The sequence below is a fragment of the Callorhinchus milii genome, unplaced genomic scaffold, assembly GCF_018977255.1.
Source record: "Callorhinchus milii isolate IMCB2004 unplaced genomic scaffold, IMCB_Cmil_1.0 Scaffold13, whole genome shotgun sequence".
Taxonomy (NCBI): Eukaryota; Metazoa; Chordata; class Chondrichthyes; order Chimaeriformes; family Callorhinchidae; genus Callorhinchus; species Callorhinchus milii.
This window is the reverse complement of record NW_024704754.1, coordinates 11,410,476-11,437,869: the sequence shown is the minus strand read 5'-3', so window position 1 is coordinate 11,437,869 and position 27,394 is coordinate 11,410,476. Positions and strand designations below refer to the sequence as shown.

The 27,394-nt window shown below is 41.5% G+C and overlaps 1 protein-coding gene across 1 annotated transcript in view; it reads right to left on the bottom strand.

The window, feature by feature from the left end:
• Positions 1-3,966, bottom strand: part of LOC103177282 (slit homolog 3 protein) — a 108,467-nt gene extending 104,501 nt beyond the window's left edge. The window contains exons 1-3 of the mRNA XM_042340066.1: positions 3,777-3,966; positions 2,267-2,333; positions 359-430 (exon numbers count right to left, since the gene is read on the bottom strand). Coding sequence (XP_042196000.1) covers positions 359-430; positions 2,267-2,333; positions 3,777-3,966 — 329 coding nt within the window. The remainder of the gene's footprint in view (positions 1-358; positions 431-2,266; positions 2,334-3,776) is intronic.
• Positions 3,967-27,394: the final 23,428 nt, after the last annotated feature.

The following is a 27,394-nucleotide window of genomic DNA, read 5'->3' as shown; positions in this document are numbered from 1 at the left end:
TAAAACTCAAAAATGGACAAAGGTTATTTGAGTGAGGTGTGATTACGATTGTAGAAGTAAAAAAAATGAGCAAACTATATATAGAGCAAGAGAAGAATGTGGCTCTAAACCTTGACCAGCGTCTGAAGCTGCTACTGCTTAGATCTGAAATGCCAAATAGACAACAGAATTCCCGCATTCCAATTACTTGTCTTGATATTACGATACTTCAGTCTAAACTATTCCAGTTTGCTGAACCAGATTGTCCCCTGCTGCTGATTAAAGTCTTTACTGTGATGCCTGGCTGAGGTGTTACAGGGAACAGCAGGGAGCTCGCTCAGAAGCTTGAACATGAAATCGAAACGAGAAGCTTACTCACAGGTTTTTGATGTCGACGATCCCACGGAAAGCTTTCCTGGGAATGGCTTGAATCCGGTTCTCGCTCAGGTCACTGTAAACAAGAAAGACTTCATTTACAATCAAGGCAAATGTCAGTCACCCAATAAACACAAACAGCCCAGACGTTGACTAAGGAGAATGTGTGCCTGCTCAAATCAAATTCAAGTCAGACCCTTTTGCACTGAATGCCCAAACCCTTCCTAAAAGAAATGTCCATTAATGTAACTAACTGGTGGCATATTCTCACTTTCATTTTGAAATCTTTTGAGTATCAAAATTTAGCTATTTTCAAATCACATCCAGGTTGATTGACCAACTTGTAATCAATTCAATTGAAAAAAATCCTAAACAGAAGCACTCTAAAAGAGCAAGAGAATTACAATTGTTTGCCTATGTAAAGGATTTTTTTAGTTTACTTATATGCAACTTTTTTGTTATAATGATTTCTACATTGTTGATCATTTTAAATTGAGTTACTTAATCATTGCTAAATTAATTTCAAAAATATTTTTCTAAGCAGAGAAAGATGATTGATGCTAATCAGAATGACATTTGTGCCCCTGAATTTGTAACCACAGGAAGTGGACTGAAATTAACCGAACTCCCAAAGACGGAGGCAGAGGGAAAGAATCCTAGGGACACTACAGCAAGAGATACCGAGACAAAAACACAGGCAAACAGAGAGAGAGAGACTAACACAAGCACGCAGAAAAATTAAGAGAGGATTTAAAAAGCTACAAATATGTCCTCAGTAAGCGAGGGAGAAAACACACAAAGTGGAACAGTGATAGAGACAGATTGGCAGTCAGACATAGAGAAAGATACACAGACACACAAATAATACGTGCAAGACAGGAACACTGAGTTTCTTACAAACATCAGTCCATTCAATCACATTGACCATTTATTTATCTGCTTGAATTTGAGTAGCTGATGTAAATTAAAGCGACAGATCTCAGTTTAGCCTTCAACAACAACAAAATTACATTTATAGAGCGCCTTTCACGTCGGGAGGACGTCCCAAAGCGCTGAATAGTCAGGTGTTGGGGCCCGAGCATGGGGGAGGGGTGGGGTAGGGGTGATGGAAGGCAGAGAGGTGGGAGGACGACCAAAGGCAGGATTGAAGAGAAGTCTTGAGACTGGCCTTGAAGGAGGCAAGGGAGGAAGCGAGGTGAAGGGATTGTGGGATGGAGTTCCAGAGTGTGGGGGCAGAGAGGCTGAAAGCCCGGCCACCGATGGTAGGGCGGGTCGGCGGGGAACATGGAGGGAGTGGGCAGGTTGGTAGGGAGTCAGCAAGTCAGAGAAGTAGGAGGGGGCATGGTAATGGATGGCCTTAAAGGTGAGGACGATGCTTTCAATGACTGATGCTTTCAGTCCACAGCTTTTATCCCTCTGCAGTGGGATAGAACCTCAGAAAGTTCCTCAGTTATTGCACATGTATATACACCAGTTAAGCATTGCATTTTACTTCCCCTCAGATTTTGAGACATTTCAGCCCCCTCCTCTACCCAGCCACACAATGAAAAGTTGAAGATTTACGAAAGCTAGAAGTTCTTTTGTATTGTGAATTAACAGAGCAAATATTTTTTACAAGGCATAATAAGATATCTCTGATTTCAATTGTTTAAGCACTGCACTCTATACCACAGTTCAATTTACATGTCATTTCAGCAGTGCTGGCAATAGAAGATGACCAAATGATTTGAGTCTGAAAGTGCCTGTCACTCCAATGTGTTTTCTGTCTACTGGATGATTGTCTTTACCATGCAGTAATACCTGAGCGGAAACACTCCTCTAACCACAATGATGTCCATAACAATTTTAGCGGACACACTCTATTGCTCTATTCTGTTCTGCCACTAGGATCAATATCTAGCTTTATCCTCACTAGGTTTGTCCGATCATTGACTCAAGTCCGATCAAGACCCTTTCTTGCTCCTTGATGTGTTTATTCACTGAACGCAAGAGCGATTGATGCATCTTACGCATATGCACTTGATGTTTCTGACCCAACTGAACTACGTGTATCCATCGCAAATGAAAGGCGTGTCGCAAGGATCTATCGATTAGAGTTATCGTCCACAACAGAAACTATATAAGATTTGGTGCCAGTGGGTTTGAAAAAAGAAGTGATGTGGCACACATTCAGGGATTGTTTAATATCATTGTTTCCAATTATCCTTCATTATATGGACTGTCACAGTATAAAGCATTAAAATCAAAAGTGAGTGACTCCGTACCCCTCTTATCCAAGCAAAAGACCTGATACTGTTAACATTCCAGATATTTTAGTCCTGTAGCTCAGTGGTTATATATATAATAATAATCCTTGCATTTTATATAGTGCTTTTCCCATCTTCTAGACGTCTCAAAGCGCTTCACAGAATATGCTGTAAAGTGAATTGACTGTATATTTATGGGCGAAATGCAGCAGCCAATTGCACACAGCAGTGTCCCACAAACAGTCGTGGATTAAAGTGACCAATTTGTTATTTTTTTATTGAGGGATTATTATCAGGCGTGTGGAGTAAGGAAACTTGCCCAAGGTTTCGCCCTGATGGGTATCGAATGGGCGGGTGGAAGACATGGAGCAGGCCAGTGCCCCCGGAGCAGAGGAGCAACAGGTTGGTTCTTAACATACACAAACATACACACGGATATATACCAGCACACATAGGACCATCACGTTACCAGAATATTTCACAAGAGGCTCCTTATGAAAATATGTCAATGCATCTCAGCAGAAAAGAAAACAAGAGTGCATAGCAGAACAGCAGAAGGTATTGAATGATAAAGATATTTGGGTTATCAAGCCGGCTCATTCAACAAGTCATAGTCCTGAACTTCACCCAATTTCCTTAATCTGCTGAGCGAGGCTAACATCAACAGGTAATAAAACTTAAAAAAACTATGACGCCTGTGAAATCTCTAAATTAGGCTTCAATCTCAACCAGGCAGTCACCTTAATAAGGCAGTAACACACTCTTTGCCAATACACACAGAGAATGCTTGATATCATAATCTGCTATTCTCTCAGAAATTAATCTGTGGGTGTCCATTATTTGCCCCATAATCTTCCCTGGGTATCTGTTATTCTGTGTCTGTTATTTGATGTTCTCTGTGTAATCACTCCCATATATTTCTTATTCTCCACAAAATCGCTCCCTGATTTCCTTTATTCTCCATTTAATATCTCCCAGGTGTCCAGCATTCTCTGTGTAAGGACTCCTGGGTAAACCATCCGTACTTTTCTGTAATAATTTCCAGGTACCAGTTATTCTCTATATACCAAATTAATGTCTGCAGAAAACTTTCAAGCATTTAAATGTTAGAAGTTACATAGACACGAAAGAGGCTTTGATTTTGGCCAGTTTCTTGAACAGAGCTCACAAACGTACTCATCTCAATCCAGCTTTGAATGGGAGCTATTGCAGTGTTGTGTTCTGTGTCTGTTGAGGCTGGTCTGTGGATAATGACCAGCTGGCTCTCCTCTGATAGCTGACATTGTGACAGATATGCATCTGATTCAATAAGCTGCTCGAACAGGGTCATCAGCCATATCAGATAGACGCCTTTGCTCAATGCCATTGTGGGCTCAACGGAGAAAGCATTCCACGGAAACACAGGCTGACATCTTGGGGTCAATATGTGTTGCTTAATAACCTCTGTCTGTTCTCTGTTAGAAATAATTGCAAATAGCAGCAGCTGAGGCTTGGGCTGTGTGCTGCCTCAACTAATTTTGCTCGAGCTGACAGTGAGAATGAGACACCCTTTCCACCATTCTCACATTCTCATAGACAAAAACCACAATGCTATGAGAACCCACACACAATCCCCTTTTTCATTGATGTAAACCCTCCATCGCTATTGTTCCCAATGAATCTGGGCCCCTCTTCTCACCTTCCGTAATGTCCTAATGTCCTAATTTCTGGAACACTTACACTCAATATCCGCCTCTTTATCCACCATTAAATCCCTCAAGAGGTTGTTTTTTTTTGGTGGCGAGGGGGTTAGTCGGCTGGGTGTCTGACACATGAGGAAACCAATTGGCATTCTTAAGTGTATCCTACATATGAAAAATTCTAGAGATAGATTCTTGGAATGGAACGTGCACTCTCTCTCTGGAGGGACGCATTTTGCTTACCGAATTCCGGAAAGTATTAGGAGCAGGTTGGTAAGAGCCCAGGTTTGGGGACTACAGAGTGTGCATTGGAGTCAAACCAGCTAGAAAAGCAGAGCCTGCCATCGATAGCATTGTCTCGCAAGTTTTCCTGCTGCTTGTCCAGCTCGGATCACCCTACCTGTTAGGGCTTTAGCTTGCAGGGTTAACAGGAGATGTGTGGGAGGATTCCCTGTCCCAAGTGACCAGCCTATGGCTACCTCTCCTTCTCCCTCATTTCACGTGAAAGGCACTGTGTTGTTGTTGGCAAGTCATTTTTGTTGTTGCTGCTTGCCATCTGATCCCGTCTCTGTAAAGCATTTCCAAGACGTTATATAAATGCAAGTTGTTGTTGTTGTTGTTGTGAGAGGATGGTTACTTGGGTTGACTCAATTTCCAATTTTCCCACCCAATGAAGAATTGCTCTCCTTGCTCGCCCTCCATATCTGCCCATCCCAGTGACCAGGCACATACTTGTTTGGAGATATCAGTCACATCAGCCACTCTGTGCCAACATGCTTCACCACTAAACCAATCTTATTTGTCTATCAAACTAATCAGCCATACTTGTCCTTTATGATTCCTCAGCATTTTTTTCGCATTGCACTTTCTACAACCTTCCTGATGGAGACTCAATAGATATGTTTGAATGAAAAGGAAGCTAAATAGTTTTACTATACAGTATTAGATTCCCAGTCCAGAGTGAAATGAGTTTATAACCTTAGCCTCAATTGTCATAGATCAGTCTGAACTGTTATCTCCAGTGACAAAGTGTGCTTACCTCTTGTCTGTATATTGACTGAAACTCTTAGCTACATTTTTGTAAAAGCATTCATTCCAGTTTCCCCTCAGGAAACAATTAGATCCCAGCCTTCTTTCAATGCCGCACACAGTCAATCTCAGACCAAACGCACGACTGCTGAACCAAAAAATGCAGGATCTTCTCCAAATTGAAGTTCTCTGATTCAATATTAGGATTAGTCAAGTCGAGTTTGACTTGAGCAGATTAGTTTGTGGATCTGAACTAGATTTCTTCTCCTTTCTCCATTTCATCAAGTTATCCCTCAAGAAAGATTCAATCAGCTTTGCTTTTCTCTCTGTCTCTCTTCGTGTTGTGGGACTGTAAATCCAAAGTAAGAGGTTGCTTTTGCTAATTTTAACCCAAATCCTCCAAGGCCAGAAATAAGATATGTAATTAACACTGCTCTCAAAAGTGATACCAATTGACATTCATTAAGAAATCCCACATGCTGAAGCCACAAGCACAGTGTGGAGAGACTGAAACAATGGAGATACTTTTATGGGACATTGAGTGTATGTGGGGGGCTGGGCCTGTGGGGAGATAGGGGTAAGAGTGCTGAGATACACTGTTGAAGTGACAAAAACATGTGCTCGTGTGACGACCTGAGATTGGGAGCAGTCACTGTGTGCAAGGCAAGAGCTACGCTTGATATTTGTATCAGTCGCAAAAGGAAGTAGATGAAATACAGTAAGTCTGACTCAATATGTTTCAAATACTATGCAGATTTCACTTGGCACCTACTGTGTATAGGATTCCAAAGCACCACTAACTCTTAGCAATTCTGAGTCCAAGCCCTGCCTCAACAATCTGTGTCTTAAAAAGAAACACATTCTATTGACGTGTTCTCTCTCCAACATTGCCATTTTCAAACTAAACCACAAATTAACTGCAATAATTATAATCCTTGCATTTGAATCCCTGTTCATGTTAGGATGACATCTCAAACGTGAATGCAGCTGCTAATTTGCACACAGCAGAGTCCTACAAACACCCATGAAATGAATGACCAAATTTATTGCAGGGGCCATTTGATAAAGGAACAAAGAGCATCAGCAACCACAGGCTCTATTCTCCTCAAAAGCATTTTGGAGGTTACACAACCATGGACATCGCCAAGCTATGGATAGGGCTCTTTCCCTATATCAGGTAGCATCAGAGGGGCATAGAAGCCGAGGGCAATCTTGGTCTTAATTCACCCATGTATGCACGTAGCACTGCAAATGACGAGGACATGCCAACTTGTGAAAAAGGAAATAGAAGAAACATTCCAAACAATTGCTCGGTATGTTATCTGGAAGGAAAACCAACATTGAAACAAATTCATAATTTGGTTTTAGTTCAAACCAGGAATAAACTGTTGTCGAATCATGAACACCCACTGGGAGAACTGGCTGGATTCCTGGAACAAAGTAATAGAAGAAAATTTGCCATTCTCTGTTGTCCTGTGTGATTTACGTCCACGTACTGTGAAACATTACAAGGCTTGAATTTATCTCAGTTCCCAGATGCACAGATTTTATTGGTGTGCGAGGGGTTATAATTGAACACCCTGTCTATGCTAAGACGAATTATCCCCCAAAAATTGACAATCGCTTAAACCTGCAGTGATTTCACTCCGAGTGGTATTCCACTTCTGGTTTGCAAGCCAAGAATTCTCAACATAAATTAACCCGCTGCTCGGCACATCCAACCTGGAAGCAGACTGCACATCTCCTGGGGGGGCTTTGTACATCTTGGAAAAATCTAACCCATGTGATGTTCCTACAAATGTTTCTATTCAAAGATCACACAGTTGTTGGAAGGAAGTTCAACATCGACTGCATGCAACTCCCCACCATCTACACCCCCACCCCCCCGCCACCCCGCATAATAATCTTTTACAGTCTGAAGACTTGGTGGTTGGATGAGCCATATGGTCTATTTTGAATCAGAAAAAAAAAGGCCAGTTAAGGAAAAATTCTCAACGACACTGTTTTAATGCTCCACTCATTGTATCCACCCAATCATCCCTCCTCAAATCCACACAAAGCACTGTGATTTTAACCCAAACGCTTTCAGTCTTATAAGATGAAATGACGGGAAGTGGACGCTGTATGAATGGGTATTGATTGGCACTCAGTGGGTAGAGGAAATAGAGAATGCACTGCCCCAGATGGCCACAGATACAGAATCAATTGAGATGTTTAAGAGGACATGGATAGATACTCAGGAATGAAGGGCACAATACGATACAAAACTATATTTGTATAGCACCTACCATGTTGGGAGGATGACCCAAGGCCCTGGACAGTCAGGGATTCAGACCCAAGCTGGGGGTAGGGATTGCAGAGGGTGGCGAGCAGGGAGGGTAGGAGGATGGCCAAAGGCTGAAGGGTAATAAGGGATATACGCAAGTAGAAATATAAAGAACTGCCATGATCTAATGAAATGGCTTGACAAGCTCAATGGACCAAGTGGCTTCCTCCTGTTCCTTTGTTACAGGAGCTTTATTGCCTGAATTGACTCAAACAGCTCTTATCAGGTACCAACGAAAAAGCCATGTAACGTCATCAACTCTGTCACGTAACTGCACCCAATAATATGATACACATCAATGCTCCTCCTATCCCTGAAACCCGGACAATTCCCTTAAAACATTTCCTGTTGGAAATGCAATAGGAAACTGTTTGCAAATGGTTAAAGCTGTAACCAGATCCAACATCACGGACATAGTTCTGCACAATTCATAGAAAATATCAAAATACTTAGACAGCAGGATGCAATTAAAACCCAGTGCTCCATTACTTATAGAGATTATGACAGAAGCTAAAGGACAATACAGTCACTAATTCTTTTTACAAGGTTTGATCCTTTGACCTTCCCTCTCTCACAAGCAGTGACAGGCAGGCTCTTGTGGCTCTCTGAATGTACACAAGATGAATCTTGCTTCCTATGACAACCTGCTTGTAAATTTGATTAACTTTATTTTCCTTTGAGACAGTTTGCTCAGACTCAGGCCCACACAGCTATAAATCTCCGCCACAAGCTATTGATCTCATAAATCCCTCTACAGGACCAAGGGATAAGGGGAGGGCAATGGCAGAGGTGTGCAACTTCAGAGCTCAGCTCTGAAGTGACGGACAATATGACCTTTATAATCCTTGCACTTAACAATAATCCTTGCATTTGTTGAGACGTCTCAAAGCACTTCACAGAATATGTTGTATTGAATGTATATTTTGTTGGCGAAACGCAGCAGCCAACTGTGCACAGCAATGTCCCACATATAGTCATGGATAGAGTGACCTTCCCGAAACATCAAGTCACAAAGCATGACATGATGGCTCAGTGTGTAAATGCATAGTGTGGTGTCAAACTGAGACCCACAGAGCACAGAGACAGCTTCTGGTCTGTGCTGAGTTAGATGTTCTCATGGTGAGAATGGGCACCATGACCCTGGATTGAAAGGGTGGGCCCTGCTGAACAAAGAAAACAAGGACATGACTGGGTTTACTATAATCACTAATTCTTCCTGACTTAATAGCTTGCTGATGCTTGTGATGCCTGAACTCGCACTTAAATAATAGCCACTTGGACACCTGGAGATCTACCAGGGCTTGAGGAACCCTGCCCAGCATAACTCACCCAATGCCTTCAACAGATAAATGGTTCTCCTTTGCTGTGCTACCAGAACAAAAAGAACTGAAGGAGAGAGGGAGGGATTCAGAGCAGAGAGGGCAGAGCAGATAAATGAGTGAAAAAATCAGTCAAAATGTCAAACTTTATATTAAAGATCTGAAACCTACAGAAATACACAATTTAACCCTTGTTAATTCATGCAGCTATTTGATATCGGTACTCCCCTCCATTAGGAAATAATTATACCCAGTTTTAATAAAAATGGTAATCCCTTTTCCAGGACAAAGCATCAATCAGCCAGGCCAGGCACACAGTCTGTATAGAGCATTCCCAGGTCACCTTGGAGGACTACGGACCTGCCTGGCTTATTTCCCCTTAGCTAATTCAATTCCAGAGAGACACAGTTTATTCCCTCACACTCTACCCCCACCATACACCCCCCACCCCCAACACACAGATTCCTTTGGCCAATACTATTGCTTCACTCAAAAAAAACAAATGATACATGCAATTTCCACAATGTTGTATTAGACAGTTTCTGGCACAGATTAGATTACATGGCGACAAGCAACAATCATCCACTTCAAAGTAACCTGTTGTGTGAAATCCTTTGATGCATTTTGACGTGATATGGTGCAACCCTAAATAGGACCATTAGTTATATTGAACAGCTTGTATTTTCAACACAACGAGAAAATAAAGTCACGAAGAATAAATTAAGACATTTAAATCACTAACTACATATGCAAACAGGCAGCTATTAAATCATTAAAACTACGAGAGCCTGGGAACAGGAATATACAGACCTGGAATTGACATACTTCCTTTCATCTGACAACCTCTCCGCTATTATTCTCATGTTTGAATATCTGACTCGGTCTGAGATTATCTTTATCTATTGTACACCATTCTGGGGGTCTATTTGGGAAATTCCGTAAACCATGTGTATTATGCAAGTGATATAAATGCAATGGGCACATAGGTTCCCTTAATTATGTTATTAACAACCACTGAAAAGGATTACAGATCCCCTGTAATCTTTTTCATTGTTTTTTAATTGCATTAATTAAGGGAACCTCTGTAATTTCTTTTATACAATTGGTCAATGCAGCTCATGTTCTGGACTCTGCCAATTCAATGTGGTGGAGGCAAAAGGGATTTAAATTGCATCTCTTCTTCCCTATCTTGCAAACAAAGGGTCAACCCTGCTTAGTTGATAGCACTTTTGCCTCTGAGTCAGAAAGTTGTGGGTTCAAGCCTCATGTCGTGAATTTGAGCTCAAAGTCTAAATTGATACTTCAGTGCAATGCTGGGAGAGCGTTGCACTGTGTCTGGTATCATCCGTCAGATGAGACTTTAAACCAAAGTCAGGTGGTTGTTAAAGAGCCCATGGCACTGGTCAAAAGAGAAGCGAGTTTCTCCACATGTCCTGGCTAACAGCCCCCATAAAATTGGTCATTCGTAAGATGATTGTTTCTGGGTCACTGGCTGCTGTGTTGGTTTACAAATTCAAAGACACTAAACTTTACTGTGAAATCCTGTGAAGTGCTTTGAGACATTTCAACAACATAATAATGTACTATATCCACTGCAAGGATTTATATTATGTACAAATCTTTATGAAATAGCAGGGAAAATCATGCTCTTGAGATTTTGACTGTTATCTTAGCCATGGCTGGGTAAAACCCATTAGGGGATGAACCCGTTACCCACACTTTTTAATTAATGGATTTCTTTCAAAATTATTATTATAAGGAATGATAATTAATATTTAAATATTAAACATTTAAATACTAAATGTTAAATTCACATCTTCCAAATCAGATGTGGGAAACAGAAAGGATTACACAAGTTTAGTAAGGAATGATCTCCTATGCATGGGCTTTAATAATAACAATCCTTGCATTTGATATAGTGCCGTATCACATCCTTTAGACGTCTCAAAGTGGGTAACAGAATATACTGCAAAGTGAATTGACAGTATATTTTGTGGCTGAAATGCGGGAGGCAATTGTGCACAGCAGTGTCCAAAAAACAATTGTGAATTGAGTGACCGATTTTTTTAAAAAGGGATTATTACTCCTGAAAACAATCCACCAATTGACTAATAACCAGCTTCCTACTTACTGCTAGGTATAACAGAGGTGTGTGGAGTAAGGAAAGTTACCTAAGGTTTCTCCCTGCCCGTGAATCGAACCCGGGTCCTCTCGGTTGCGAGGCGAGTGCTCTAATGTTTACCAGAGCTTTACTCTGCATCGTAGTCGAGAGCAGGTTGATAGGAACTTAAAACCTCAAAAGACCAAGATTATACTTTGGAAAGTCGCTTTCAGGAATTTTAAGGTATGGGGTGGTGGTGGGAGTGGGGGGAGAATATAACCCAAATAACCTAGATTCAATATTTATCACATCAGATGTACCTGCTTTTTATTTCCGGAGGCAGATCCCAAATACTGTTCTCAATGGCAAAGTCCAACGTATTGGGCTTGTAGCTCAGAGCTTTCAATCAGCGGGTTATTGAACTGATTTAGGTTCAGTAGATTGAGAATGTCATGTGGGTGGAGGGAGGGTGTGGGTGGAGGGAGTATATTCACTGCAATGAATATTGAACCGTATTGTTACATCGATCCCCAAAGTCATATTATTTCATGACAGATGTTTGCAAAGAGCTACAAGGAACATTCTATAAAAAGCAACAGTAAAAGTCGAAGTAGTAAGTAGCCTTGAAATAAGCATTTTTGGACTCTGGCTCCTCCTTCATCAAGTCTGATTTATCCACGAGTCAATCTGATTTAATTAACCCTGAGCTTTATTAAAATAAATATTCCTGTATCGATTGGCAGAGATGGCGTATTCATGGCGCATCATATATTAGAATCACTGAACGATCCAGTGTTCCCTCTTCACAGCTAAATCAATTTTAGAGATAAAAAAATTATTTGTTGGAATGACGTAACCATTTCAACCATCTCCGGGTTGCAAATACTTACCAAGGAATACAGAGCTGTCAATGCCACACCAACTGCAATGTGACCAACTCTAGTTTACTTCCCTAGTCAGCCCAAGATCTTCTGCGGGTTGGTACAGGGACACCCCATTGTTAAGTATCTCCCAAGAGCTCCAGTCACTTTTAATGTGAATGCTCTGTGCACCTGCCGTTACCAGAAATGTGGTACACTCATGGTGTCTGGTATGGACTTCATGCACTAAAAAATGACCGACCTCCGGATCGTTAGGTCACCGCAAACATTAGTTCCTCCATCCTGTGATTTACACTTTGCACAGGAATCACTGCTAACATCACTTCCGGTGCACTGAGCAGGCATATTTTATTTGCAGAAAGTGCCACAAGTATCATTTTGTGTAGGAGGTGATGTCGTGGTGCTTCTTCTGTATAGCACACGTATAGGGGGCCATAAGGAAGTTACATCAGTGCAGAGCACACAAGAAATGACATCAGTGGCTACCTGATGGCGGCCATTTTTCATGCTCTGTTTTAACATGGCCTCTGATATTGGACCCAGACAACTGGGTGATTATGGGGTTGTCTTGTACTTTATTCACTGAGAATGGTGCTGGAGTGAATGAGTTGAGATATATGGTAAAATAAATATGAAAAGGAGGAGATATTTAGGTGCAGTGCAGTTGCTCAGGGGCGAGGGTGGTCTACTATCCCCAAGCAAACCTCAGAGAGACACCTCCCTCACACACCAGCACAACATATCCTTTCTTACAACCAACCATGCCAATTTCCTTCAGATCAAGATTGACTCTTCAGCTAATTTATCTCAGAGCAACAGAGACACGTCTATCTACCAAACAGCCTGCACTGGGTTCAAATCTCTGCCTGAGAAGTGAACATACAGTGTACTAACTCACTGCTCTATCTAAACCATCCCATACTGAGATTTAATTCTCAGTTCACTGAAATGGCCAAAAATTGCAAAACACAAGCAACATGTAGTTGGAACTTATGTATCTCTTTTTTAACTGGTTACATATATTGTTTTGGGAGTCATTGTTAATACGTCTTATTATTAACTTACCATGTAATGTAAACCAGCTGGTGACAATAGAGGCCGAATGCGTCCCAAGACACTGCAAACAGTACTCTGCAACCCACATTTTGGGGTGCGCACAAGCAATTTGGAGAATTACTGAAACTTGCTCCATCAGGAATCAAAATCTACCCAACATGTCACAAAATGTCACACTGTAACTCTGTTGTGCTGTTTGCTCAACTCTTACCTTCCCCTCTCCCAACAGAGCAGAGAAAGTCTCTGAGACAGACGCTGCATTGAAACTGACATTTAAGTTTTCCCCTACAGACTACTCTCATTAAGCTTCATCTGCTGATCTGACCCTGAAACTGACATTCAACGAGAGATTAAAATTTAATTCAAAAATAAATCCCCTTTCAGTTTTTTTTACCAACAGCCTCTAACCCTTCCAAATTGCCTGTAATTATACTCTAACCAAAGAGGGCAGCGTGATCTCTGGTCAGTGTAGCTCCGTCTGTCGAACACACAATGTGAGCTGTATCTTTTATGTCCATCGGCATCGTGCATCTTGGCAATGAAATAAGAGCTCAATAAGCCTTACAAAACTTCTCCTTATTAACAACGTAGAAGGTCCCGCAGTAGTCCTGATTTTCCAAGAATGTCACTTATACACCTGACCTCTGGACCTCCCTGCCTTTAACCCTCTGCCTTGCACCCTCTCTAAATACACTTTAACTACAATGCAATACAAAATTACATTTGTATAGCGCCTTTCACGTCAAGAAATCTACCTCCTCGACAGCGCCTATAGTCACTTGCCCTCTCCCTTCTCTGGGGTCCAACCCTGCCATTGTGAAGTGATTTGAGATGTTATCCAAAGTGAAGGTCACTATATAAATAGAAGTTGTTGCTGTTGATTTTGTAGAAAATGAAACAAATCCTTGCAATTGATATTAAGTCTTTAATGTTGAAATGTCACTGGCAATTGCGGTCAAGTCTCTCGGAACTTGGCAAGATTTCCACAGTGACAATGCCTTACCAAGTTTCCTTCCCTCATTGTCAGGGAACTAGCGGCTTTGGAACTCGAAGGCGTGGAGGATTTATTACATCTGACCAGCACCCCATGCAACAGTGTGCTGACAGCTCAATGCCTTCACTAAAGCTGACACAAAACCAATATATTCCTACCAGGAAGAGTCGATGCAGGACTGACTGAATACATTGAGTATAGAATTTCCCCTCCTTCTAACTCATGCTGCACTGCTGAAAAGCTCAGGACCAGGACTAAAACATGCTGGGGTAGGAATCAACCCCACCTGGTTCTAGATTAATATAATTTTATTAGAATTTCAGGCCCGCAGTGGGTGAGAGCAAATGCTCTGAAATAATCTGGCAAATTCTTAAATAGAAGTTTCACTTCAAAGCCATTTTTCTACAAGTTTCTTTTAAAAACTATAGCCTCAATGTTAAAATTGAACTTAACAATTTGTCAGATTCTAACCCTAACACGAACCCTCACCCTGAAATGCCATGAAAATAGAGTTAACCTACATTCAGATGGAATTTTGCCCCAGTTTGTCGCAAATTTACAAGTGGTTCAGAGCAAAAACAGGCAATGATGTCACTGCGGTGGCATTTCTTAATTAAATACACTGTTACCACTAATGTCCATAATGAAAAACATTTCCCGTGTGTCGGAGAAACGAGGCGCTTGTCTTTATCTAATCTGTCTCTCTTAGACCTTTTCATCACCATGGTTACTGTAGGCCTTTAGGAACTGGACCTAATTACCACAGTGGGTCTAATTGGTTGCCTGATAATAGTTACTGGGCACAAAGTATTTATTCGCTACATATGAGTGTACAAAGAGGATTAGTCAATGATCCCTGTCTTCTTTTATCCGCATGTGTATCCCACTGAAGAGATGGGGAGGAGGGGGGGATAGGGGGTGAATATCTTAGAAATGAACTGGGAAGTAACCCAACTACGGTAATGCCTTCCAACAGCTTAAGCTGTAACTATAGTGATGGTGTCCGTGGGCCCTATCCGCCTGACTTGGTGCCAAAATCTAATGTTGCAACCATTACGTGAGATTGTTACTATGGATAAAAGAGATATCCCAGTCGGCTAACAAGCATGTCCAGTGCCCCTGATATACAGGCACTTGTCATTGCATTCAGCCTCAGCATTGCTTGTGTTCAGTCCAAAGAATCACAGTCAGTAATTGACAATGACCTCAATGGAGGACTCAATACCCTAGTCACTAGCTCTTATTGAACACGCATGATGTAAGCACCCAGTGAAAATACCCCAAAGAAGGTGTTGAAAATCAATAGTTGTGGAGGGAGGAGTGCGCACAGCACAGAGTGTTTAACTCACTCTCGGGCTGTGGGGTTACTGGCAGATATTGCCCATCTATTATTGCCTGAGAAGTTGCTTTCTCAATAAACCACAAACTTTCCTACTGATAAAAATTAATCTTTGCATTTGATATAGCGCCTTATCACATAATTAAGACGTCTCAAAGAGCTTCACAGAATATACTGTAAAGTGAAATGACTGTATATTTTGTGGGCGAAACGCGGCAGCCAATTGTGCACAGCAGTGTCCTACACACAGTCATGAATTGAGTGACCAAATTATTATTATTATTTTTTTACGGGATTATTACCCCCAGGAAGCAACCCGGCAATTAACTAATAACCGGTTCCTCCTTACTGCTACTCCTAGTGAGAGAAAGGAGGCGAGGAGTATGCAATATCTTGCAGAGCGACATTCGTTGGAGATTTCTCCTTCTTCCTAACAAGCTAGGAGTATTGCATGGATTGCATCGAAAAATATATGTATTGTGGCAATTCTATCATTGTCTGCTGCACTCCTCTACTATACTTTGATCATAAAAAGGGGTGATTTTAAATGAATAATGCAACTGTGAAAGAATCACACACTTTCAAATCTTTTGGCCCTGACACCAAAAGAAACTCCCTTCTTTTCACACATAGTGCCACGGGACCTTTAACATCCCCCTGAATAGGCAGATGTGACCTGGTTTAAGCTAACGAAGGACAGTACCTCTGTAATGCAACTTCCCCAGAAGGAGTCCTGTAGCTCAGTGGTCAGAGCACTCGCTTTGCAAGTGAGAGACCTGAGTTCAATTCCAGGCAGAGGGCGAAACCTTGGGCAAGTTTCCTTACTCCACACAGAGCCTAATAATAATCCCTCCAAAACCAAAAACAATAATAAATTGGTCATTTTCAATCCACGATTGTTTGTGGGACATTGCTGTGCGCAATTGGCTGCCGCGTTCGCCCACAAATATACAGTCAATTCACTTTACAGTGTGTTCTGTGAAGCGCTTTGGGACGTCCTCCCGACGTGAAGAGCGCTATATCAAATGCAAGGATTATTATTTATTATTATTACTTCACTTGAGAGTCAGCCTAGACTGTGAGCGCCATTAAAAATAATGCATTTGATACAATGCCTTATCACGTCACTGAGATGTCTCAAAGTGCTTCACAGTATATACTGTAAAGTGGATCATCTATATTCTGTGGGTGAAAAGAAAGAATAAAATTCTCCCTTTAATATGAAGGTTATTCTCTCTCTCCTTCTCCCTCTATTTATAGATTCAAAAAGTAACTTTTGAATTATAAATACATCCGTGAACTGTAGGCTCTGTATAGGCTCCAACTCAAGCCTGGAGTCCAGTTGCATAAAACATCCCTTTTCTTGCTGAACAGGACATTCCAGCTGACAGAACAAGACCACAAAACCCAGGTGGAATTTCTGACGTCCCGTTTTGGCCTCAATGACCCTTCCTGGTAAATATAAACCAGCATTCCCTCTTGAAATCTTCCTGCAATGATATATATTTATTCAAATCATAAAACCTAATATAAAAATTGTATTGCGCAGCCAAATACATTTGATGCTCAAGTCATGATTCCTATATCTCACAGAAGAACGGTCAGTACTTCAAATCCTTTTAATCATTCATTCAGCAATTTGCGATGAACAGAAAACACCCAATGGATACATATAATTTATACAAAATTGATTAGACTTTTAAAATATATACTGCTCTATCAGGGTGCCTTTTGGCACTGGTCTGAGTGGATTTAATGCGCAGAGGAACAAAAGCTACATAATAGGGAGTATTTATTGCTTGGAGCAGTGTTCTGTATTGAAGTCTTATGCTTGGATTAGGCTTTAGGCACAAGGGAATTGAATGGGAAGTGATTTGACGCGTGGGGATCCTGGGCTTGGATCAGAGATGCATTTATTAGAAGTTGCCTGTAATCCCTAAACACAACGTGCTGCTTGCTTTGCTGGCTCAGCAGTTGGCTCAGGTAACAATAAACAGAGAGACCTCTGTTCCCAATCCATTCTGGCGCACACTTTGGCCTCTGAATATTTGAATGTTAATTTGTTCCAGTGGCGCCAATTGTTTTTTCATGGGGTGGGGGCCACTGCTGGCATTTAGGGTGTAGGTAAGAATCAGTGACTCTGATGGGAGTCCTGTAGCGTATTAGGGGATTAGAGCATTCGTCTCGCAAGCGAGAAAACCTGAGTTTGATTCCCAGGTGGGGCAAAACATTAGGCAGGTTTCTTTACTCCACACGCCTCTGTTTACCCAGCAGTAAGTAGGAACCCAGTTGATAGTCGATTGGCTGATCGCTTTTCAGTGGGGGGATATTCATTTTAAAAAAATGCATAAAAATTGGCTGCTGCTTTTCACCTACAAAATTTACAGTCAATTCACTTTACAGTATATTCTGTGAAGCATTTTGAGGCGTCTCAATGACATGATAAGGCGCTATTTCACGTGCAAGAATTATTATTATCTGCATCTCTTCCAGTCACTGTCCACCTAGAAATTGAAATAAAATACATGAATCCTGTATTTGGTGCTGTTATGATGTTAAGAACATCTCAAAGCACTTCACAGCTATTGTTGTGATTGTATATGTTGGCGAACACAGCAGAAGTATGTGCACAGCAATGTCCCACAAACAACTATGAAGAGCATGGCCAATTTTATCTGGAGGGTTGATGGGCAGAGCACTGGGAGAAACTCTCTCTTTTGAAATAGTGCCTGAACAGGCAGAAGGGACCTGGTTCAATCATCCAAAGGATGGGACCTCTGACCTAGGTGATCCTAGGTTTCTGCCAGCATTGCCTTGAAGAGTCAACCTATGAGCTCAAAGCCCCCTGTAAAGAAATAAAAATTCTCCCTTTCATATTAAGGTTATTCTCACTCTTCCCATCTCTCATAAACCTATACACAGCATTTCTCTGAGGTGGACCTAGTGAATTGTTTTCCAAAGAGCTCTCTGTAAGTATAAAATGAATTCCATTGGTCTGTTTTTTTCAAACAAAACGTCTATCTTCACTTGCCTTGTGTTCTGTGATGTGATGGAGAGAGGTGTTGATAAGTAAGGTTTTCAATTACTTTTCTAACTTTTTGAACGTAAAGCTCAGAATTCAAGCATTAGTTATAATTGAATGTTTGGTCCAGTAAACAGCAATATCAATGGCAAGCTATGTGGTTTTAGATGTTTAGACTCCAGCAGTTACCCCAAGGCACACTCTGGGGTCCCCAAGCCTTGGCTCTTGCCAACCTGCACGTAATACTTTCTGGAATTAGGAAACCAGGATGCATCCTGCCAGGAAGAGAGTGCGCATTCCATTCCAACAATCTATAATAGTCCTTGCATTTGATATAGTGCCTTATCATGTCTTCGAGACATCTCAAAGTTCTCTGTAGATGGAACGCATGGAGTTCACAGTTTGTTTGGATACGTTTAAGCATGGTGATGGGTTTCCGCAGGTGTCAGACAGCCCACTGACTAAAAAAAATTATGGTCCTCATCCAAACAAAGGGGATTTTGATATTTTCTCTCCCAATGCTGCAAGCTGAGTGCTTACTGGGAAGTTGGGATTGGTCAACCACTGAGATTCTCTCCCACCTTCCTATGTCCAGCTACACAGTCCTCCTCCCAGCAAGGCCAGCCTGAGATTCCTTCCTTCCCATGTGAGCAAACCCGGGATCCTAGCCATATCCTATCCCTTTATTGCCCAACACAACAGAATTGCATCTCCATCTACACCATTGCTTCACATTTCGTCCACTGCACAACCAAACTCAGCAGTGCAAGGCCTTGGAATGCATTGTAACAACATCTCTTTACCTTACTTCTTCTCTGCCAGGCTTCAAAGTGCTATTAAAATGTCCCTCCTTACCATGCTTTTGATGAGGAACTTTAATTCTCCATTCTTTTTCTCAGTGTTCCCACCGTATTCGTTAAATGCTTTGAGTTGATCTGACCTAAAGGCACTTGTAAGTAATAATAATAATCTTTGCATTTGATATAGCGCCTTATCAGGTCATTGAGACATCTCAAAGTGCATCACAGGATACACTGTAAAGTGGAGTGATTGTATATTTTGGGGGCAAAAGGTGGCAGCCAAATGCGCACAGCTATTTCCCACAAACAGTTGTGGATTGAGTGACCAAATTTTATTTTTAATACAGGTTGTTGCTGAGACACCAGGGTGAAGGACTGACACTCATCATTGCCAAGGGAGGAACGAGTTTCAGAAAGAAGTAAATCAAGAAATAGTAATTAAGTGATGCAGAGCTTGCAGTTTAAAAAACTGCAAATTGTAGAGGAGACAAAGAGTTCTCGTCTTCAGGTCCAGTGGGAGACAAGGTTTGAGAGTGTACAATAAACTAGTGGGGGTGTGGGAGCAGGGAAGAGGAATGTGTAGGATTATGTAAAAGAAACGTAGTCAAGGTCGTTCTGCAATGCAATACAAATACAATAAGAATTTCCATTTATATAGCACCTTTCACGTTGGAAGAACGTCTCAAAGTGCGTAATGGTAAAGTATTCATAAAAGAATGTGATGGAGAGGGAGAGAAATTTAAGTGTAGAGGTGAGAGAAAAAAATGGCTTTATATTCTCAAAAGAAGTAAAAATTTACGATCTGTGAACACGATGACTGACAGTAAGTGCCCCGTACACCTAGACTTTGGCACAGAGTCCCGTCAGCTGAGAATACTTGATAAACATAACCCTACAACTGACAAAGTATTCGCCTGAACACCAAGCACAGAAGTTGTGAGCCTCGAAAACAGAATGCTTCTGCCGTCATGTCTAATAAAGTGAGATTACTGCAGGAGTAACGTTCAGAATGAATGTGCAGCATTTAAGGTTGACATTATACAGCGCATGAACCTAATAGCATAATCAATGAGTCGCCCACAGAGGCGGAATGGATATTGCTGGAGATGATTTATTCTTCTGTCTTTTGAGGTGCTCGACCAAGCACTGAAGCACTTTCTGTTGCTGCATTAGCGCTAATGGGATGTGATTGCGGATGGTTGATTTATAAATAAATAAATAGAACAAAACACAAATCTGTTTCTCGAGGCGCAGAGACTCTTTCCATCTCCTGAATAAGCTATTCTGATGAATCCAAAACCCATAGACCTTTGGAAAATTGCATTTTTATATTTAAATAAAACAGCTTCCACGACTGCTCTCTCTGGTACAGTTGACTGCGGGTACTAGTGCCAGAGAGAGCAGAGCTCGGGCAATCTGTTCCATGAATGTCTGATCTTAGCTGAACAGAGGGCAACAAGATCAGTGGCAGAGAAATCCTCTTGTGACTCCTGTCGTTTGTCTTGGCACCTGGTTCTGAATGTTGGGCGGGCGAGTGGATCACCTTGTGATTCCGGGGGCGGGGGTGGGGAGGTAAGAGAAATGACGAAAATGCTAAGAGCCCACAAACATCTGCCTATTTGCCTGTTGAAGACATTACGAGGAACAGTGCTGATCAAATCCGGGAGCTAGCGTCTATGCTGTCCCGGTTATAAAATAAACTCGTTGGGAGGATGTCTTGATTGTAAAGTGTAGTGACTTTGTAATTTGTAGGTGAATGTGGCAGTCAATTTATCCTCAGCAACATCCCATGAATGGCCACGAAGTGAATGACCGATTTTATTGCCCACAAAATGCTCAGTCAATCCACTTAAAATCCACAATAATCCACAAAATATTCTATGAAGCGCTTTGCAATGTCTCAACAACATGATAAGGTGCTATATCAAATGCAAAAATGATTATTATTGTCCAGGCAGGATACAGGAAGAAACTCCCTTCTCTTTTCAAGAAAGCTATAGTCTTCAAATCACACTTAAAGTAGCAATTTCTCCGACTGAAATAAAAAAGGCAGATGGTTGCTTTATAAATAAAACATAGAATAGTAAAAACGTGTAGTTTTAAAGGGCCTCAGCACATCGAAACAACTCAAAGTCCTTTACTATAATTATCCTAAATTGTAATGACTATTTGTGTAGACAAATGCAGTAGCTTATTTGCACGCAGCAAGATCCCACAAAGAGCCATGTGGTGAATGATTAATTTATCATGCGGATTGTTGGGCAGGAAACCAAGACTGTCTCAGAACGTTGCAAATTATCCTTTTCCCTGGAAATATTTGTTTTGTTTTCAAAAAAAGACACCCAGTTAACAAGAGGAGTAACTCATAACTCCATTGAACATTGTCCTTCATCACTGATCCATTCAGGCTATGCTCTGGGAGAGAGTTAAGGAGACTGTTTCTTTTTAAACAAGAAAGATCTTAAACAAATGTCTGATTTCGAACAGGCAGTAAAATAGATTATTGTGTTTTTTAACAAGGACTCCTGGGAGATTTAAAACTGTACGTCACTCTAGTAAAAGGAAGAGTCACTGTATGATTTAATTAAAAGAGATTGCATGCTGAGCACTACAAATTAGATGAGATGCAGAGTGAATGAAAATGCAGATTAAAGCTGTAATATATCAAATTAAAACATCAATGCTGACGACCCTCTTTGGGGAAATGCTTTTAACTAAGTTTAACCTTTAAGAAGCAACAAAACCCCTCTGTCTCTATTTTAACCCCGCCAATTCAACAACTTGCATTTATACAAAGTGAAATGCATGTTAAAGAACGCCTCACAGCGCTGGACAAAGGTTGTGTTGGACAGTGAGCAGGGAAATAAAGGAGATTTGAAAACGATGACCAAAGGCATGTGGAAGAGCAATGTTTTTCAGAGACTTTTGAAGGCCAGGAGATTGAGAACAAGGCAAATTAATTTTGAAAGACATTTCTAAAGGGAAGGACTGCTTGCTCAGCCGCTGATGGCGGAGTGAAGGGGAGCAAGCAATAGACCAGATCATCTACAAATGTGCAATGTAGAGGACTCGCGGCACAGTCCAAAGATACAGACTTTCAGGGAGGAGGAAAACCTGTGAAAAGGGTCTCGATTCCAACGTATTCTGATGTTTAAGTCACTCTTCAAGAAATACTTTCCCCACCGTATTGCTTCTCTTCCATCCCTTTCCCCATGACTACTGATGATCTCCTCTTTAACACCCCCAGCACCCCTCCCCCAATAATAATAATCTTTGCATTTGATATAGTGCCTTATCATGTCTTCGAGACGTCTCAAAGCGCTTCACAGAATATATCGTAAAATGAATTGAATGTATATTTTGTGGGCGAAATACAGCAGCCAAATGCACATAGCACAATGTTTAACGTTGTGTTGGACAGTGAGCAGGGAAATAAAAGAAATTTGAAAATGAATAGTCATGGATTGAGTGGCCAAATTATTATTTATTTATTTTCTTTTAAGGAATTTATACCCCCAGAAAAGATCCGCCAATTGACTAACAACCGGGTTCCTACTTATTGCTAGGTAAACAGGCATATGGAGTAAGGACACTTTTTGCCCTGTGCAGGAAGTGTCTCCAGTTTTATTTCTTACATTTGGTTCCTGCACGTGAAATATGTGAAGGAAGTTATGTTAGTGGCGATTGCTGTACATCGGACACATGCGCAGTAATCAGGAAGTGACATTGGTGACAACCTGACGACTTGCAGGTTAGCCATTTTTAGTCCGATAAATCAGTGCGTACATGCTCATCACACAGGAAATTATATCAAACAGTGACCTGATGAACCTGGAAGTTGGCCATTTTCTATGCTTCACAATAACACAGGTCCTGAGAGATCAAAGTCAGGATTATAATGGGGTTATTTATATTGATGTGACAATTCATTCATACGTGTGCCTTGAGATTGAGTGCGACCAGGTATTTTGATGGTGAGGGGCGCCATTCCAGGCAGGTCAGGGCGAAACCTTGGGCAAGTTTCCTTACTCCACACGCCTAATAATAATCCCTCCAAAAACCAAAAACAATAATAAATTGGTCATTTTCAATCTACGACTGTTTGTGGGACATTGCTGTGCGCAATTGGCTGCCGCGTTCGCCCATAAAATATACAGTCAATTCACTTTACAGTGTGTTCTGTGAAGCGCTTTGGGACGTCCTCCCGACGTGAAAAGCGCTATATCAAATGCAAGGATTATTATTATTATTATTATTATAACCAAGGCCAGTCGTGTCCTCATCCAATATCCACATTCACACACCTCCCTGGGTTTCTGCAGAATGATTAGAAACTTTGGTTCCTCCCTGGATGCAAAGGCTAACTGTAGCTCAGCTGCTGGCCCAGCAACTAACAGATTGGCATTCAATCCTGTGAACTTGCAGGTCAGTACAAGGCAGCCCCTGTAGTCACTTTGGCCACCAGAGGAGTTATATAGACCATTTGTATTGGCCTCTCTAGTGCATCACTGAACCACGCCAATCTTGCTGTAGTGATTGTTAACGCCACAGTACAAGACAACTGAGTAGCTTCTGTGACCAGGTGTACAAGAACATTGCTGGTGCGAGCATGTTAATCCCACTCTTCCAAGCCAAGACAGTAGTTTATGAAGAAATGATAATGGTCTTCAGAGGATGCTACATTTCTCCTCTCCTACTGACACTGCTTCCTTTAGTGCAAGGCCAGAATATACACAATCCCTTGGCTTCTCATCAGCCTCCAAAAGATCTGGATTCTGTCACACCTTGGAGTCTGTGTTTTCTCAGTAACTCCATGAAGGAACTATAGAAACTGGGACTGGGCTGGGGGAGGATGAGACAGGCATGCACGGAAAATGGTTTAACTGGCAGAGAGATAAAGTAAGTGTAAGTGTCACAGCCACTGATAGTGAAAATAATGACTAAAACTGTATCCTGTACAGCCAGATAAGATCAAACTTCAGTCAGCCAAAGAGGAACAGAAAACTGCTATATTTTGACAAGGAATCATCAAAAGGATGAACTCATGAGTAGATAGTACCAACTGCACAATCATTTAACCTTTGATCTAAGTCATACTCTAATGGCACTTTTACATTATAGAGACTGTACAGCACTGACTACATAGACTGATTTTGTGTTATGGTTTACTACAGTATGCTACACTCTGCTATAGTATGTTATAGTCTGCTACGGTGTTTTACGCAATGTCAAGACCTACCTCTTTGACCATCAATGCAGTCATCTTTCCACTCCCCTTCCTGGTCAGCTCCCACCCTAGTTCAGGTGCCAAGACGTGAAAGACGCTATATTAGTGTAAATTTGTATTGTATTGTACCCGGGCCTGTTCGCTGCTGCTGGCTGTTTATCCAATGTTACTGTGGGTGGAGCAGATCTGGCTCACTTTTAGTCAAAAAAACTTAGCAAACATAAATACAGTCTTGCTGAACTCCATAGTAAGACTTGTTTAGACAGTCTGGGCAATAGGTCACACCCTAGCCTTTTAAACACAATAACTTCAGGTTAACAACACTGAGAGTCCAGAAAGCATGGGGAGATGGGAAGAGGAAATTATGCCAATGAGTAGTGTTGCCATCTGACAACAAGTTCTGAAGCTCTCTATTGGATCTCTGACTAACTCATTAGGCTGCAGACTACACGTCGTGCTAATCTTTTTTGTGCTGACCTTAATCCAGTTAGAGAAAGAAAATGGCTAAATGGTATCTGAGCTGATTAAGAGAGTAGATGTGGCATCAGGAGTGTCCCACAGCAGATACTTTCCAAGCCATGCTGTTAAGCTCAACACTTTCTCCAACCTTCCATCTCCCCGCCCCCCCACAACGCCCACCAGCTCAAAACAATGTTGTAGTGTAACACACAGATGCCCACATTGTGCTTGTATGTGTGTTACTTGTGCTCTGGGCCAACAGAAAAGTGCGGCCGCTAAAAATAGCGCCCTCCGCTAAAAGATGAAGTTTCTGGCACCCGGGCCTGTGCGCTGCTGCCGGGGGTTTACCTAACGTTATTGTGGATGGAGCAGCTCCGGGCACGCATGTACGGTGTGGTGCGAGTGGGAAATAGGCTTCTCACTGCTGAAGCCCCACTGTTGAGATTGTCTGTGTGTCTCTCACTCTACTCTGAATGTGTGTGTGTCTCCCTGTGTCAGTATGTGTGTTTGTGAGTGTCCCTGTGTGAATCTCTCCTCTATGCGTGTTTATGAGTGTCTGTGTGAATGTGTTTATGTGTCTCTCTCTCTCCTCTGAACGTGTTTGAGTGTGTCTTTTTGTGTCTATGAGTTGTGTCTGTGTGTTTTTCTCTCTCTCTGAGAACGTATGTCTATCTGTGAGTCTCTCTGACTGTCTATGATTGTACGTGGGTATCTCTGTATTTGTGTGTGTGTCTCTCTCTCTGAGCGTGTGCCTCTCTCTGGGTCTCTGTGTGCAGTGGTGAGCCCTCAGAGGCAGGAGGTGGTGAGCTCCTGCAACAATCTAATATGTGTTATTTCTTTATATTTACTTTTTATCAATAAAGTGAAAAAATGTAGGTTGGCAGTAAAATGTGCCTCAATAGTACCAATCAACCCCCCACAAATTTCCGCAAGGTTTGGCAAATTTCCACGCAAATGTGGATAAATATTTCTGCAATTTTCTGTTGTCCCTGTTTGTGCCTCTTCACTTGTGTAAAGATGTTAAACTGGAACTGAACCAAAGCTGTGTTAACAGACACCTGNAAAAAAAAGGAGCATACAATGGCTGAGAAATAAGCAGTTAATACTGCGTCATGAATTAAATATTCCTAGATAGATAAATACAGTCGATACTTGGAAATATTAGAGATACATGGAGACTTGGGAAGTAATGGTATTAAGAGGTGTGGAGAAAGGGCAGGGAAATTCGATTAATGGATCGTCTGTAGTGTAATAAACTGATGGAGGAGTCTGAATGACCTTTTCCTGTTCTTATGACACCAGAGTGTCTGTAACATATTTGGCGCATCATATCTTTAGGTCTGTAAAATATCTAGGGAACATTAGTCTACAGATATTGTTAAATGTACACATTGTGTGAATTTATAATAGTATTTCCCATTGTGAATAATTTTTAACATACTGGACGTAATGGACAATGCAATGTTATAATACACTACAAGATAAATGTCCAGACATAACATCCAGCATATATGTATTGTCAGACCTGATTACATCATTGCACCTTTCTTAGAAGACATCCAAGCATGATGATATTGCTTCCTGAAGGTTAACTGCAAGGTTTCCTTAGTAGCTGGTGGGTAAAAGCACTCCCTGATAGAACACGAGACATACATACCCGAGGCTTCAGGTTCAATCCCCTGCAAACCCATGTCCTGTAGATCAGCTGATCTTATATCTCTGGGTTCAGGAAGAGGCCAGGCTTCTTTGCTCCTGGAAGGTGTGTGTGCGTGTGAATATCAGGACAGGGTTGTACACAGCTGTCCAAGCTCATCTGTAAAGTAAGTGTGAGCCAGGCGCAGTGGTAGCACTCACACCTCTGTGTCAGAAGGTTATGGGCTCAACCCACATGTTTGCATTTGGAATCACAGAGTATAAACTGATACTCCAAAGCAATGCTGGAGGTATGTTGCATTGTCAGATATTCTGTCCTTCGGATGAGACGTTAAACCATCCTGTCTGCCTGTTCAGGTGGTTGTTCAAGATCCATTGGAACTATTCAAAAAATGAAGGCAGTTTCTCCTGGTGTCCTGGCCAACAAATCCCTCAAATAAAATTGGTCACTGACTCCATGGCTATTTGTGGGACACTGCTGTGAACAAATTGACTGCTGCATTCACCCACAAAATACAGTCAATACACTGTGAAGTGCTTTTAGATGTCTCCACAACGTAATAAGACGCTGTATCAAATGCAAGGATTAGTATAATATCCACGTGGGTGAGGTACTGAACTGTGACCAGTGGCCATGGAGTCATACTCCAGGAAAACATTCAAGGTTTACATCGAGTGCTAAGGTATAAAAAAATGGCAATTTGGCAACTAAACTGTACTGGTGTTGATTCTCCACATGAGCCCCCCACTCATCCTATTCTCTTCTCTCATTACCTGTACACACCCAAATGTATTTGCCTTCAGGAGAGGGACGGAATGTGAGAAAATGACTCCAGCGTAATCGTATCTCCTCCGATATACCAAGAACATTTTTAAAAAGCTGTTATGTTATAAGGAAATGTTACTCCT